Raw genomic sequence first — 13,069 nt, 5'->3', positions numbered from 1 at the left:
TTGATGCCTGTTGGAAAGGGATTGGTCTCGTGAGCCGATGTGCCATCTGTATGCTTGGGAGAGCCCGGTGCTTCTGAAAGAGATGGGGGTGTCAGATCCCAGGGCTCTTCTACTACTTCTTCAGAAATTTCCTCCAAATCCTCAATGCGGTTGAAGACAATATTCATGGGGTCATTGCCTGTGGGACCGGGATGCCTCTCGGGAGGCAATGTGCCATGTGTGTGCTTGGCAGAGCCCGGTGCTCCTGGCAAAGCTGTGGGCGCCAGATGCCAGGGCTCTTGTGGAGCTGGCACCTGGAGGCAGTGGTCAGCCCTTGTGGTGGAGCTGCAGCTGGGCTGCTGCCCCTCACGGGCAGCACAGAGAGGTGCAGGCGCGGGTGCTGGCTGCAGCTCTTGCGTGGAGGTGCCGCTGGCTGCCTGGCTGGCTGTCAGCGGAGGAGCAGAGGAGCTCTCGCCCGGCTCCTGCTCCTGCTCTCCAGGGCAGGCACGCATGCTGGCGCCTGCTGCACCTCGGCCGCTGCGCTCCGTTTGCTCAGCCCTTGCTTTAGCCAGGCCGCTTGTCCCTTGGAAGGCTCTTGCTGGCTTGAGATGGGAGGAAAAAGGAACAGTTGTCCTTTAAAGAAGGCAGGGCAAAGTAGCGATGCTCCAGCTTAGGGAGGAAACGGTGTCGAAGCACAAGCGCTGTCCAGGGAGACTGCAGGTTCCAGAGCAAACATTCCGCCAGAGCCGCTGGCAACCAGCTGCCGGGGCCAAGCAGCCCTTTGAGCCTTGGATATCACAAACACAGAGCCATCGGTGTGGTGCCTTTGCGACATGCCATCCCTGAGCAACGGCCTCTCCAGTAGGATGGAGGCTGCTCCCAGACATAGCAAGTGCTTTGCCACCAAAGGCACCTCTGTCAATTCTGCAACAACAGCTCTCTGCTGTGTTTTGTTTCAAAAGGCCAGTCCAGCTCCCCACTGCAGGACTGAAAGTTACGCCTGACCATGTCTAAGGGACTTGTCTAAGGGTAGCTTAACCTTTAGCTTCAGTGCTTCCATATTTCATTGACTTAAAACAATTCTGTATGAAACCTATCTAGCTTTCAGCTAGAGAGAAGCTGCCCTAGCTATAAAACGTGCTGGAAGGAAAACAGGGACTGCGTCTGCCTTAAAGCCACCCTCATCCCTCAGTGTGTGCAGGGGAAAGAGAGGAGGATTGAAGCACAAGAAAGCACATGCCCTTTAGCTGTGCTCTCCCTAACACAGGACTCAAGAGGCAGGAAGATGCCATTGAACTACCCTTGGGCCTTTCTAGAAATGCTCCAGAAATGTTCCCACTGCTCTCATCACTCCATCGGTTACTCACCAGGGTTATGGCTGTGGTTACTGATCTGGCGGGATTAAAGTGAGGCAAGGTTTGCAGGGCCACCTATCTTCCCTTTGCTCTTTTTCTGCACTCATTCAACACAGAGGAGCAAAAGGGATTTTTTGTATCCGATAGCCAAGAAGGAACACAACGAGAGTGTAACTTAAAAACGCCAGTCATTTTATTTAGAAAACATAACGAACTTCCTAGAAAGGGAAGAGAAGAAAAAGAGAGTTTGCCGGAGGTCGCTGAGGCTGTGTGATGTATGGCAGGAACAGCATGGAACTGTCTATGAATACTGTGATAATGAAATCCAAGCAAAACAAGACACACACACACACCCCAAAGGAAAGCAAACGGAGCAGCACCGGCTCCCATCACCCCCAGCTAACACCAAACAAGAGTGTCGTGCATCTATGCACAGTGTCATCACTCTGATTAGAGAATGGCATTCAACATGGGGAAGTACAAGTAAGCTCGTCGTTCCAAGGCCCTTTGGCCCTATTGCCCTAGGGCTTTATCCTGAGCCTTTAGTCTTATCCCTTTAGCCTAAATTTCTAACTCTTTCTTCCTATCTCTTTAGCCCCAAGCTGTAGCCCTAGCCCTTTCATCCTAGCCCTTTCCCACTGCTTCTCCCATCCTAGCCCATGGGGAAATCACAGAGGAGCAGCAAGAGCTCAGCAACCCCTTCTACCTTCAGGGTTTGGGTATTTCTACAACCTTCTTACCTGGGGTGCCAATAACCCAGTGACCAATCCCAGAGAAGGGCACTCCCTAATCTTCTACAGGTGACCTCTATATCCCCACATCTCCTTACCTTCACCAGGTGATCCTTATTAACCTTTCCTCATAACTATTCCCATAATTATTGGCCTCAGAAAATCCTTTATCCACCAAGCAAGCAGATAATTGTTTTCATCCTTGGCCATAACAACCTTTAATCTATATATTCCTATACCCACCTTTTTGCCCTTCATTCCTGTCCTAGCCCTTTAGGCCTAAGCCCTAGCCCTTTAGCCCTAGTACTAGAGCTTTTTAGCACCAGCCTTTTTGCCCTGGACTTTTAGTCACAGACCTAGTGCCCTAAGCCCTTTAGCCCTGGGCCTTTGGCCCTAAGATCTTGTTAACCTTAGCCCTTTAGCCATTACCTATAGCCCTTTACCACTAGGTCTTTCTCCCTAAGCACTACCCTTGCAGTCCTAAGGCCTTAATCCTAAGGCCTTTAGCCCTAAGCCCTTTTCCCTGTAACCATAAGCTCTTTAGTCCTAAGCCTCTTAGCTCTCACACTTTAGCCCCAAGGCCTTTAGCGCTAACTCCCTTAGCCCTTTAAGCCTAGCCCTTTAACCCTGAGTCCTAGCCCTTCAGCGCTGGCCCTAAGTCCCTTAGCCCTAAACCCATTTAGTCGCAAGTGCTAGCCCTCTAATCCCAGCCATTTAAAGCTAGCGTTGAATGGTACCCTTTTAAGTCTAACTCTATAGCTTTTTAGGCATTTAGTGCTAACTGTTTAGCGCTAAGCCCTAGCTTTTTATACCTGGAGCATTTAGCTTTTTCCCTTTAGTCTCAGTCCTCTAGTCCTAACCCTTTAATCTTTGCCCTTTAGCCCTATAGCTTGTTATCGCTAGCCCTCTAACCCTAAGCCCTAGCCATCCAGCTCTACCCCTTTAAGCACTTTCACTCTAGCCCTTTAGCTCTTGGCCCTTTAACTGTTGCCCGTTAATCCTCACCACTAGCGCTTTAGCCCAAACCTCTTCAGCCCTATCTCCTTAGCCCTAGTCCTGTAGCCGTAAAACTGTTAATCCCAGCCCTTTAAGACTAGCCCTTGAATCCTGGCTCTTTAACCCAAGTCCTTCAGCTGTTTGGCGCTTTAGCCCAAGCCCTTTAGCCCAAGCCCTTTATCCCCACCCCTTTGGCCCTGAGCTCTAGCCCTTTGGCCCTATCCCTTTAGGGCAGCCTCTACTTCAATGAAGGCAACAAAACAACACCTCTATCTTTATTTGAAATGAGACACCACACAAACATCTTTATTTGAAATGAGACACCACACAAACATCTTTATTTGAAATGAGACACGCACTCCAGCACCTTCTGCATCTTTATTGCTCAAAAGAACGTACAACCGTGCCATTCTCGCAACCTATTTCGCAAATCTAAACTTACCCTATAGACTTAGGAGGATCCTATAGGGATGCTATAAGGCTGAGGGCTCTGAGCCTAACGGGCTAAAGGGCTGACGCCAACAGGGCTAGGGCGAAGGGCTTGGCCTGAAGGGCTAGGGCTGGAAGGCTGAGGCCTATAGGGCTTAGGATCTTCCTTTCCATTTGGGCCCCCATCTTCTGCACCTGCAAAACCAAAAAACAGGTCAGTTAGCATGCGTGTTCCTTTTTAATGTAAAGCCTAACAACCCCCCAGGGTGCATCAGCGGCACATCCCCCTCAACAGCCGCCTCTGCAGCCTCACCACTACTACTCACAGCCCCCGGCACACACTCTGCCTTCCTGCTCTAATGGGCAAAGGCCACCGGATTCCCAGAGGGCACCTGGAAACGGGGTAACCAAGCGCCTCCAAAACCTCCCTGCTTAGAAAACCCCAGCTCCAGGACCCAGCTCCCTGCAGGCGCTGGAGACGATCGACACCTCACAGAGCAGCCAGGACAGAGGGAAAAGCCCCGACTGAGGTTAAAAAAAACAGATCTATTCCTTACCTTATTTCTAATGCTTAAACAATTCTAAATGCTATCTACAACCTGGAAAAGAAAAAAAAAATCATTGCACACAAAGTTAGACCAAACAACCTGCAACACCCGTCCATCCCCACAGCATCACAGCCAGCAGCACTCTACCTTCCTGCTCTAAGGGGCAAACACCACCAGATTTGCAGAGAGCACCCAGGAATGGGCTGACCAAGCGCCTCCGAAAACTGCCCTGCCTAGAAAACCCAGCTCCAGGACCCAGATCCATGCAGACACATTCAATAGCAAAAGCAGCCAAAGCGCAACTGCCCACCAAAGCCGAGCATCATTCCTACTATATGAACCACCTGCTTCCAGCATTTGCTACATAAGAGTGTATTGGCATGGTGGGGAACACCCCAAAATGACAACCAAAGATCAATCAGTCAAACAAGCAAACAAAATCTTTAACCCCAACCTAAACCCTAACCCTAAACCCTAATTCTCCAATGGCTTTTGCTCCAAGGCAAAAAGGATAATGATGCTGCTCGGTTCTTCTTGTCTGGGAAGAAGGATCACTCCTCTGCCAACCTGTGGTCCCGCTCGTCACTCTCCAAAAATCCACAGCACGTTGACTCCTGAAGCACCGAGACTGACGCGCCTGCAAAAAGAACACCACAGTCACAAACCAGCGGCAAGTTAAAGCTCCTGTTTACACCCCATCTTCCTTACAAGGAAAACTTCTTCATCTGCAGCTGGCACAAGACCAAGGAGAAACCTAAAACGTTTCCCGCGTGCTCACGCTCACCCAACTGACACAGTCCTACAGAACGGCTGCCCTTACTTAAAACGCCAGCAGGATTTTAAAACCGTCACCGCCGTCCCACGGAGCAGCCTCACGGCACCTCAGCACCCAAAGCTGCTGCTCAGCTCTCGCCAGCAGCGCGAGGGGACCCACGGGGCGACACTTACCCGAGCATGCCCAATTCCCTGGTCTTGATGATGTAGAGGAACAGGAGCAATGCGTGGAGCAGGTTGTTTCTGCCCTGAATGCGCGGGAAGAGAGAAGACTTTGGGAGCGACTGCAGGGACAAGCACTCACACCACTATCTTAGAGAGAATGTCTTATGCAAACCAACGGGCACATCCTGCCCTTAGCCTGGCCACAGCTGTACAGCTTTTCCTTCAAATCTTTTGGCAAGGTACGTATGCAGGGGGTGTGCACCATAATAAAAGAGGTTTAATAACCTGAGATGAGGAAAGACTATAACAGAAACCTCAAAAAAATGGTACAACAGCCTGGGGGATTGCCTCAATATTTACCTCTCACTTAGACAAACATCAGAAAAAAATGATTTTTGAGGAGTTTTTTTGATGGCAACCATCCTCAAATACTCAGGAGTTCTTATGGCAGTTTTCTGAAATTGGCGACCAAGTCACAACCCAGGGCTCAAGAGAGTATGAAAACGTGCAGGAAAAATCTGGTAGCTTGGCATTGAGACGAGATGGTTCCCTCCACAAACTCCTAGAAGGAAGCCTCCGGCTTGTTGGCATTCAGGAATAACAGCTCACATCAGAGCTTACAGAAATTAGGGTCTTAGAAGAAGTCATGAGAAAACGCACAGGAAGCTGCTTTTGCACTGAGCCAGCCTACATCTAAATGTAGATGTGGCTAGTTAAAATAAATAAATAAATAAATAAATAGAACAAAAAACAAACCCAAATCAGTTCTGCTGAACATTTCCTGTCATCAGAACACACCTAACATGCTCCTACCTCCTGCACATTGTAGATGTGGCCGTGGTAGATGACCTGGTAGTGCGGTGGGTTGATGCTGCTCTGGTAGATGCAGAAGAGCTTGTCATCGGTCAGGTCTGGGAATGAAGGTCAGAAAAGAAAAGAGGGATTTTAAGGGTGCCCATGGAATGCAAGGGGCAAACAGCAGCTAAAGCAGCAGCCCAAGAATGCCAGTACCTGGTTCATGGGGTGTCTGGACGAAGTGCTGGGCAGTGAAGGTTTTGCCATCGGGATATTGGATGTTCCATGGCAGCCTGGAGTCCAGATAGGTGCAGAAGATGTGCATAAGGATCTGTGCAAAAAAACCCAAAACTCACTTGAATGCTGTCAGAAAGACCGAAGAACCAAAGGCTACAATGCAGCAGCAACTCTCTTGCCATAATCTCAGGCATGAGAACAAACACAGGACACAGTCAACCACATGACTGATTTCATGCTAGTTTAATTGGTTTAATGCCTTTTTTCTTTCTTTCTTTTTCTTTTTTTTTTCAGTGCTGGTTTTCCTTCAAATACAGGCTAAGAGGGACAGTGTAACGATTGTTTTCCACTCCCTGGCTTATTCTGCAGTCTCTCTTTTAACTATTTCAGGTGAATTATCTCAGGCTGCTGCCCTCACAGTTACCTGTGGGACATCCCACAGGAGTCTAAAGAAGAGGCCGCCCCCAGACTAACACACACAAGGGCATTTTTGTGATCTGCACCACGTCCAGGCCCCTTTGCATTATTCAAAACTGCGATTCTGAGGATAAGCGAGGCAAAGAGGATTTGGACTTCTTGCAGCCACCCACAAATGCCTCATCCTGAAAGACGAGCAGCTTTAGGAAGTTTTACCAAGGCATCTTTGAAAACTTACAGCGGAGTCGGTGGGCAAGTCAGCTCCCCACTGCCGGCCTCTGAAATCACCTCCTCTGCCCCAGCGGAAGCTTCCCTGGGACAGCTCTGGAAACAACAACACCTATTCAGGTACTGGCGGTGGAAGGTGCAAGAAAGATCTATTTTGCACTAGCTTTGGGAACCCCACACCTCCGTGTGCATGGCCAGGGCACCACAATCACTGGAAGGAACAACTGAACTCATTAAATGCTTGTATATATTATATATACTCAAGGCAGTTGAGTTTACAAGGGAAGTTTTATTCCTAATTAACAAAAGGATTGAATAGGACACTTCTTGCCCGGCTCTGATTGAAATGAGAAATAAAACCTTCTAAAACCAGTCCCGGGCCCACACTACCACATTGCTATGAGCAGAGAAAGCTGGCAAAACACCCAGCGCTGCTCCTTGCAAAGCAGCTCTCTGCCCTGCTGGGACTGCAGCCCGAGCGTCTCCACTGACGGGGCATCTGGCAGCACCAGTGCTTGACCCAGCTCAGCGAAACGCTCCCGAGTCTCCAAGGGAGCACGTACCTTTGATCCGTTGAACCAGGTACTCCTGGTTGGCCGTGACGCCCAGGTACCGCGTTATGGTGAGCAGGCTCTGCCGAATGGCTGTGGCTTCAGCCAGCGCTGCCTGTTTCATGCTGCTCGTGCTGACTTGTGCGCGAAAGAAGAGCCAGCGCGTCACCTGCACCCACGACTCGAACGGGATCAGCCGCCCTGCCAAGGGGTCAACAAACGCACTGTTACAAAGAGGAACTGCCTCCTCTGCTCTAACTACTTGCTAAGCTCAGAGCTCAAGCTCACACCTTAGGCAGTGCCCCACACGCTCCCTGCCCGGCCCCATGGAGCACTCGCTGCCTCCCTCCCAGCACAGAGCAGAAACCCTGTGCAGGGCTGGGCAGGCACAAAACCCTCCCTTGAAGGCTGCCTGGCGTAAGGAAGGAGAAACAGAGAGGGGCTGGAAAGGGAAGAATCAAAAGGAATTTTTAACAGAGAGCAGCAGGGGAGCAGGGAGGTGCACAAGAGGCCAGCAACAGGTCAGTTCTTCAAAGGCATCACAACGGATGCGGGTCCCGTCGGAGACTACAAACTGGAGCACAAAAAAGCAGCCCGTGTTGAAATGCAGCGAATCGAACCCTGCTCTGCGGGAAAGGGACGTCTGTGTGAGCTGCCCATGGAAGGGGCCCCTTCAGACTTGGCCTAGGAAACTGCAGCTGCAATTTCAACTCAGGGAAACGGAAAAACAAACAAACAAAATACCCTCAAAACATAAAAACACCCAGAACAAACCCAAAATAACAAAGCCACCACCAACAAAAAACAAAATTATCCCCAACAAAAACACCATTTCTTCCTACCCCTGACCAAGACCATTTCTTCTAATGCTCAGAGCTCTCTCAAATCCACCTCAGATTGCACTGCCCAACCCCATCAGCATGACAAAAATCTACTACCAAGACCTTAAAGATGCTACATAACAGACAGGAAGAGCTCAGAGACAGCTCTCCTCATAACACAGAATTGTGTTCGGACACTTGAATTTCCACATATCTTAGGAATAACCTTTCCAGGAAAACACAATGCAACCCCACGGCTCCTCCTATCATCCTACCTCCGCTCGGCATTGCGGGGTACCCCATTCTTCTCAGCTGAGCGCTCACAGACTCCATCTCTTGGACAAGGGGCTCTAGAATTGTCTGCAAAATCCACTAGCAAAAAGAAATGCAAGCAGTGAAAAGGTTAGAAGCAACAAGGTGCTCAGGAAGCTGCTAAAGGACACCATCTCAGATCTCAAGAATCTTTACTGTTCAACCCCCCCACTCCTTTTAAAACAAACAAGCAAACAAACAAACAAACATGCAATTGTATTTCCTTTGCTACAATGACTCCTGCTCCCAAGACTAAAACGTTCTTTTTGTTTGTTTGTTTTCATTTCTTTCTTTATTATGCTCCTTGAGACTGCCAGGAAAAGCCACTGCGCTGGCATTTTCCATGCTTTACTTTCAGCCCAGGAGAAGGAGGTTGAAAGTCAGGAGGGAAAAAAGCAGTTTGGAAATCTGGATTTTAGAAAGAAAAAAAAGCAGTCTTATCACATGCAGTGTGCATTAAGATATATTTGTCTCCATTCAAAGGTGGGTGAACTTTACAACTGGAAGGTTTGCAGAATACACAACACCCAGGTCAGCCAGGGCATAAGTTGAGGTGGGAAATTTGTTTTACTCCTCCTTTGGTACTAGCATGCTCTTTGAATCTCCATGGCCAAGCCCACCCTCATCCCCACCAGTCCCAAAGATCAAAGTCTCTTAGAGATGAGGCCCTTCTCCACCCGGCCGCACCTCTTCGAGCAGCACGAACGGGCCGTCTATGGGCACAGGACTTACCCTTCGGAGCCGATCGGTCCAGAAATCCAGGGCATCCAGCTGCCACCCATGCGCCAGCACCCTTGACCAAACCTACACAAACAACATGATCATTATCCACCTACAGAGAGAAACCTGAGAGAAAAACAAAGGAGCTTTTAGGGCCTACAATGTTTTTGGAGCTCAACCACAGCCCACAGGGCAAACTGCAGATGTTCCAGAGCCCTCACACATCTCCTGGCTGCAGCATGGGGAGCCCTCAGCACCTGGCCATACTGCACTCCTACTCTCTCCTCACAGGACACCACATGTCACCCGAGGCCACAGTCACTGCCTGGAGCTCCCGGATCTCGCAGAACAAAACTGGGGCAGAGGTGCAGGACACATGAAAGAGGTACTTGAAGAAGAAGCTTTCTTAGATTAAGGGATGAGATCAAGACATGGATCCAATTTAATTAAAGCTCCCTTAACCCTACCCCTTTGAATGAGACTTTGTCCAGACACAAGTGTAAAGGAGTGTGATGGAGATCATGGCCAACCCTTTGGAGGAGCTCTATGCTTCTGGGCTCCTCTGGTGCTGAACTTACCTCTTCGCCAGCCTGTGGCATGTCCAGACGACCTTCCTCCCTGCGGCCCAGGGGACACCATGACACCTGGTACTGGAACCTCTGCAGCACCTTGGCCTGCTCCACCAGCAAATGTGTCAGGTTGCAAAACGCTGGGCAGTCGAATGGGGAGCTGCTGTAAACTGAATTTGCTGAAATGACATTCAAGGCACGCACAATTAGTACAAGCAGGAGGACAAGAATCACGCAATAGGGCAGGCAATAACTGCACAGATTCAACTCTGACTGGAAAGATGAGCTCATGAATTATGGTAAGGGAGGAGAATTTTCTGAAGTCCCTGAGGCACAGAGATGTGGAGAATTTACAAAATTCTGCCTCCTGACTCAATTACTGCCTAGAAGACTAAAGTGGTCAGCAGTCACCTTGACCACATCCAGGGGGAATACCAGAGCAGGGAGGTCATTTTATTTACTAGCACTTCAGGAGCTCTCTCCCTTTCCCAAAATCCCTTCCAGCTATTCTCACCCACAACTCTCTCCACTAACGACTAATAAAACCTACATCCTCTCCTCGCCCATCCTTTCAGGCCAAGCAAAGGGATTTCTTTACCCATCTCACGGCTGCGCTCTTTCTCCTCTTCCCTTTGCAGGTATCTTTGCAGGGACTTCTGGTCTGTGATCTCCTCCTCTTGGCTCCGGAGGAAACGAGGCCGAACTGGTGAAGGGCAGTGACGGCTCCTGAGCTCACTTCTCACTGCTTCAATACTCATATCATGTGAAGAAGCCGCAGGAGAAGGGCTGAAGCTGGGAAGCTTGGGCAAACAGAAGCAGACACTTGTGTCATATGAGGAAGATAAGACTTCCACTTTGATTTTACAAACTGCAGGAATCGATTGACTCAACAGATGAATTTATGGCTCTGGAGTTTGCTGCTATCAAGCCTAGTCTGAATCAGGGGAATTGGTTTTCTACTCCTCAGCATTTACATTTGCATTCCTCATTCAGGCTTTTTGTCTGAAACCCACCAACTCCCCCAAAACAAATAAATTAACTCTAGGGAAAGGATGAATCCTGGAAGGGCGAATGTGCAAAGGGAGCAGACAGCTGCCGGGCACCTCCAGCAGCTCAGGGCCCAGCACGAGCACACGAGGAGCCAAGCCAAGGCGCTCCCTCGCAGCCAGCGCCGTCCTTACCTGGATGCAGCTGCTGCTGGGCCGGGAGCTCAGAGAACTGCTGGAAGAGGCGCTGCTGGCGGGCAGAGCCGGCAGCTGAGGGTCACAGTCTGGGGCAGGAGCCGAGGCCAAGCTGGGACGGGAGCTCAGAGAACTGCTGGAAGAGGCTCTGCTGGCGGGCAGAGCCAGCAGCTCAGGGTCACAGTCTGGGGCAGGAGCCGAGGCCAAGCTGGGACGGGCCCCGCGGGGGCGGCCTGGGCTGTAGCTCAGCACGTTCTGGCCCTGCATCGCAGCCCCACACCAAGGGACTCTCCTCGCTGACGGCTCCTGCACTGGAGCTATCGGCACCGCTGCAAGAAGCACAAAAACACAGTGAGTCCTGCACATGCAGCAGCCTCCAACTCCCCTGCTTCCTCTGAATCCACACTGCAAAACACAGACACGCAGCTTGCCCTGAAGGAAATACAATGGTGCTAAAAAGCCCTCTTCCCAGCTCCATGGGGAGGCCACAAATTCCTTCTCCAGTTTCACAGAGAGTCTCTCCAGCTGCCCTTTAACAGGCTGCTGTCCCCTCCTTTGTTAGGGCTTCTTCCCTCTTCAGTTCTCCCCTCAATCCTTCACCAATTTTGCACTTCTACTTTAAATTTTAACATGCTGCAGGGAATTTGTCTGACTGCTGTGTTCAGACAAAGAAGCTGAGAATTGTACTTGACCAAGACACCAACTGCAAAGAACACAGATAAACAGGCGTTTATACTACCTACCTGAGTTCTGCATCCCCAGAAGGACCTGCTGCCTGTGAGTCATAACCAGGTGATTTGGTGCCCTCGTGTATTTGAAATACAGCCAGAGATCAAACACGGCATTCAGGCTGAACAGAGACACCAGTGCAAGTTCTAGAATAAAGAAAAAAAGGTTTTATCATGCTAGATGGCATGACCATGAGTAATAACTTATTGTTAATATTAAAAAACAGGTTAAAAATGCATAAAAACTGCTCCTGTAAGTGCTAGTCTGAGGACGGAGGTCAGGCTTCTTCATGGGTTCTTTTTATTCGAGAACCAGTTGAGACAAATCTCCTTTCTATATTAAAATTCATTTATGTGGCTAAAATTCATTTATGGGGCTTTAATGCTTATTTGCAAAAGTGCAAGGTATTTTCCAGGCAGAACACAAATCTCTACAAGGAAGTTTCACGCTCCTTAGCAAGGCTCTTCCATCAAACCTTCTGTCCCTCATATCTGCATTTGCCTCACTCCTCCTCCTTTCCATCCTCCAAGGGGATTTGATACAGCTCCTTTGGAGTCTACTCCATTGAAAGGAACTTTCATTACCTGGAAATGTCACACAGCCCCACAACAGGGCCGCCAAGAGACTCTTCCCTGTCACTGCAGTGAGGAAGTTCCCACAGCTCCAACAGGGGTAAAAGAAAATGAAATCAAGTTGTGCCTTTTTTTTTTTTAAGCTGTCTTTAAAACAACTTCTCCAGGAAGAAAACAGAAGTGCGAAATATTCTCTTCCCCCAAAACTCATCCACAGGCAGCGACAACTCACCAATGAAGCAGAGAGGCCAGAAGGGGATATTGTAGTACGTGCTGAGAAGTTTTCCACTCCTGGTAAGGAAATACAATAAAACAGGAAAAGTTACCAGCGGGCAGTAATGGGGTTCTGGGAAGAACCGAGGCCTGCACAAGGCAGGATGTTTTCTGTAACGCAGTCACATTCGCAGCCAACATACATGTCCACGCAGATCATGCCGGCAGTGCAGATATTCAGGAGCCCCCAGGCCCAGAGCACCTTCCGCTCTCCAGCCTCTCTCCTCATCCTCATGCTCCTGTCAAGGAGGGCACCTGCCGAAAGCCCTGGGGCTGCCATGGTCTGCGGCAAGAGGGAGACAAACACCCCACAGTTTAGACAGCCCCATCCTGGCTCAGCACCACGCTGAGGAGAACAGCAAGAACCAAGAGCAACCTGGACAGAAGGACTTCACCTGAGGAGCTCCCGGTCCCGATTCCCGAGCGGGGAGCAGGGCTTTTGGCCAGCAACACTCTCCTGCAAAGCCTGTGAGCGCCGTCACCCTCTCCAGGGAGAGCACGTCCGTTTTCCCCAACGGGCTGCAGGGCACAGGGCCCCCTTCCCATTCCGAGGGCACTTTTGAAAACCAACATTCCGCAGGGGGCCCAGGCAGCGCTGCCTTCCCCTTTCCTGCTCAACATCCCCCCGCTCCGGGAGGCCCCGCGAGCGACACGTCCCGCCTGCACCGCTGCCTCCTGCCCCCTCTG

The 13,069-nt window shown here is 50.1% G+C and overlaps 1 protein-coding gene across 1 annotated transcript; it reads right to left on the bottom strand.

The window, feature by feature from the left end:
* Positions 1 to 4,620: 4,620 nt before the first annotated feature.
* Positions 4,621 to 12,662, bottom strand: LOC148595551 (transmembrane protein 209-like). The gene is made up of 15 exons (XM_088520349.1): positions 12,526 to 12,662; positions 12,342 to 12,400; positions 11,552 to 11,683; positions 10,991 to 11,137; positions 10,809 to 10,897; positions 10,226 to 10,427; positions 9,637 to 9,806; positions 9,071 to 9,142; positions 8,302 to 8,398; positions 7,218 to 7,406; positions 6,665 to 6,750; positions 5,989 to 6,103; positions 5,791 to 5,888; positions 4,987 to 5,060; positions 4,621 to 4,675 (listed from the first exon to the last, which is right to left on the bottom strand). Exons 1-15 carry the CDS (start codon positions 12,660 to 12,662, stop codon positions 4,621 to 4,623), a joined length of 1,722 nt encoding a protein of 573 aa, XP_088376475.1.
* Positions 12,663 to 13,069: the final 407 nt, after the last annotated feature.

Source organism: Tinamus guttatus, unplaced genomic scaffold (genome assembly GCF_059628265.1).
Source record: "Tinamus guttatus ecotype Peru unplaced genomic scaffold, ASM5962826v1 Tinamus_guttatus_pri_ptg000087l, whole genome shotgun sequence".
NCBI classification, from domain to species: domain Eukaryota; kingdom Metazoa; phylum Chordata; class Aves; order Tinamiformes; family Tinamidae; genus Tinamus; species Tinamus guttatus.
Note: the sequence above shows the minus strand (reverse complement) of the source record. Positions and strands in the feature narration are given on the sequence as shown.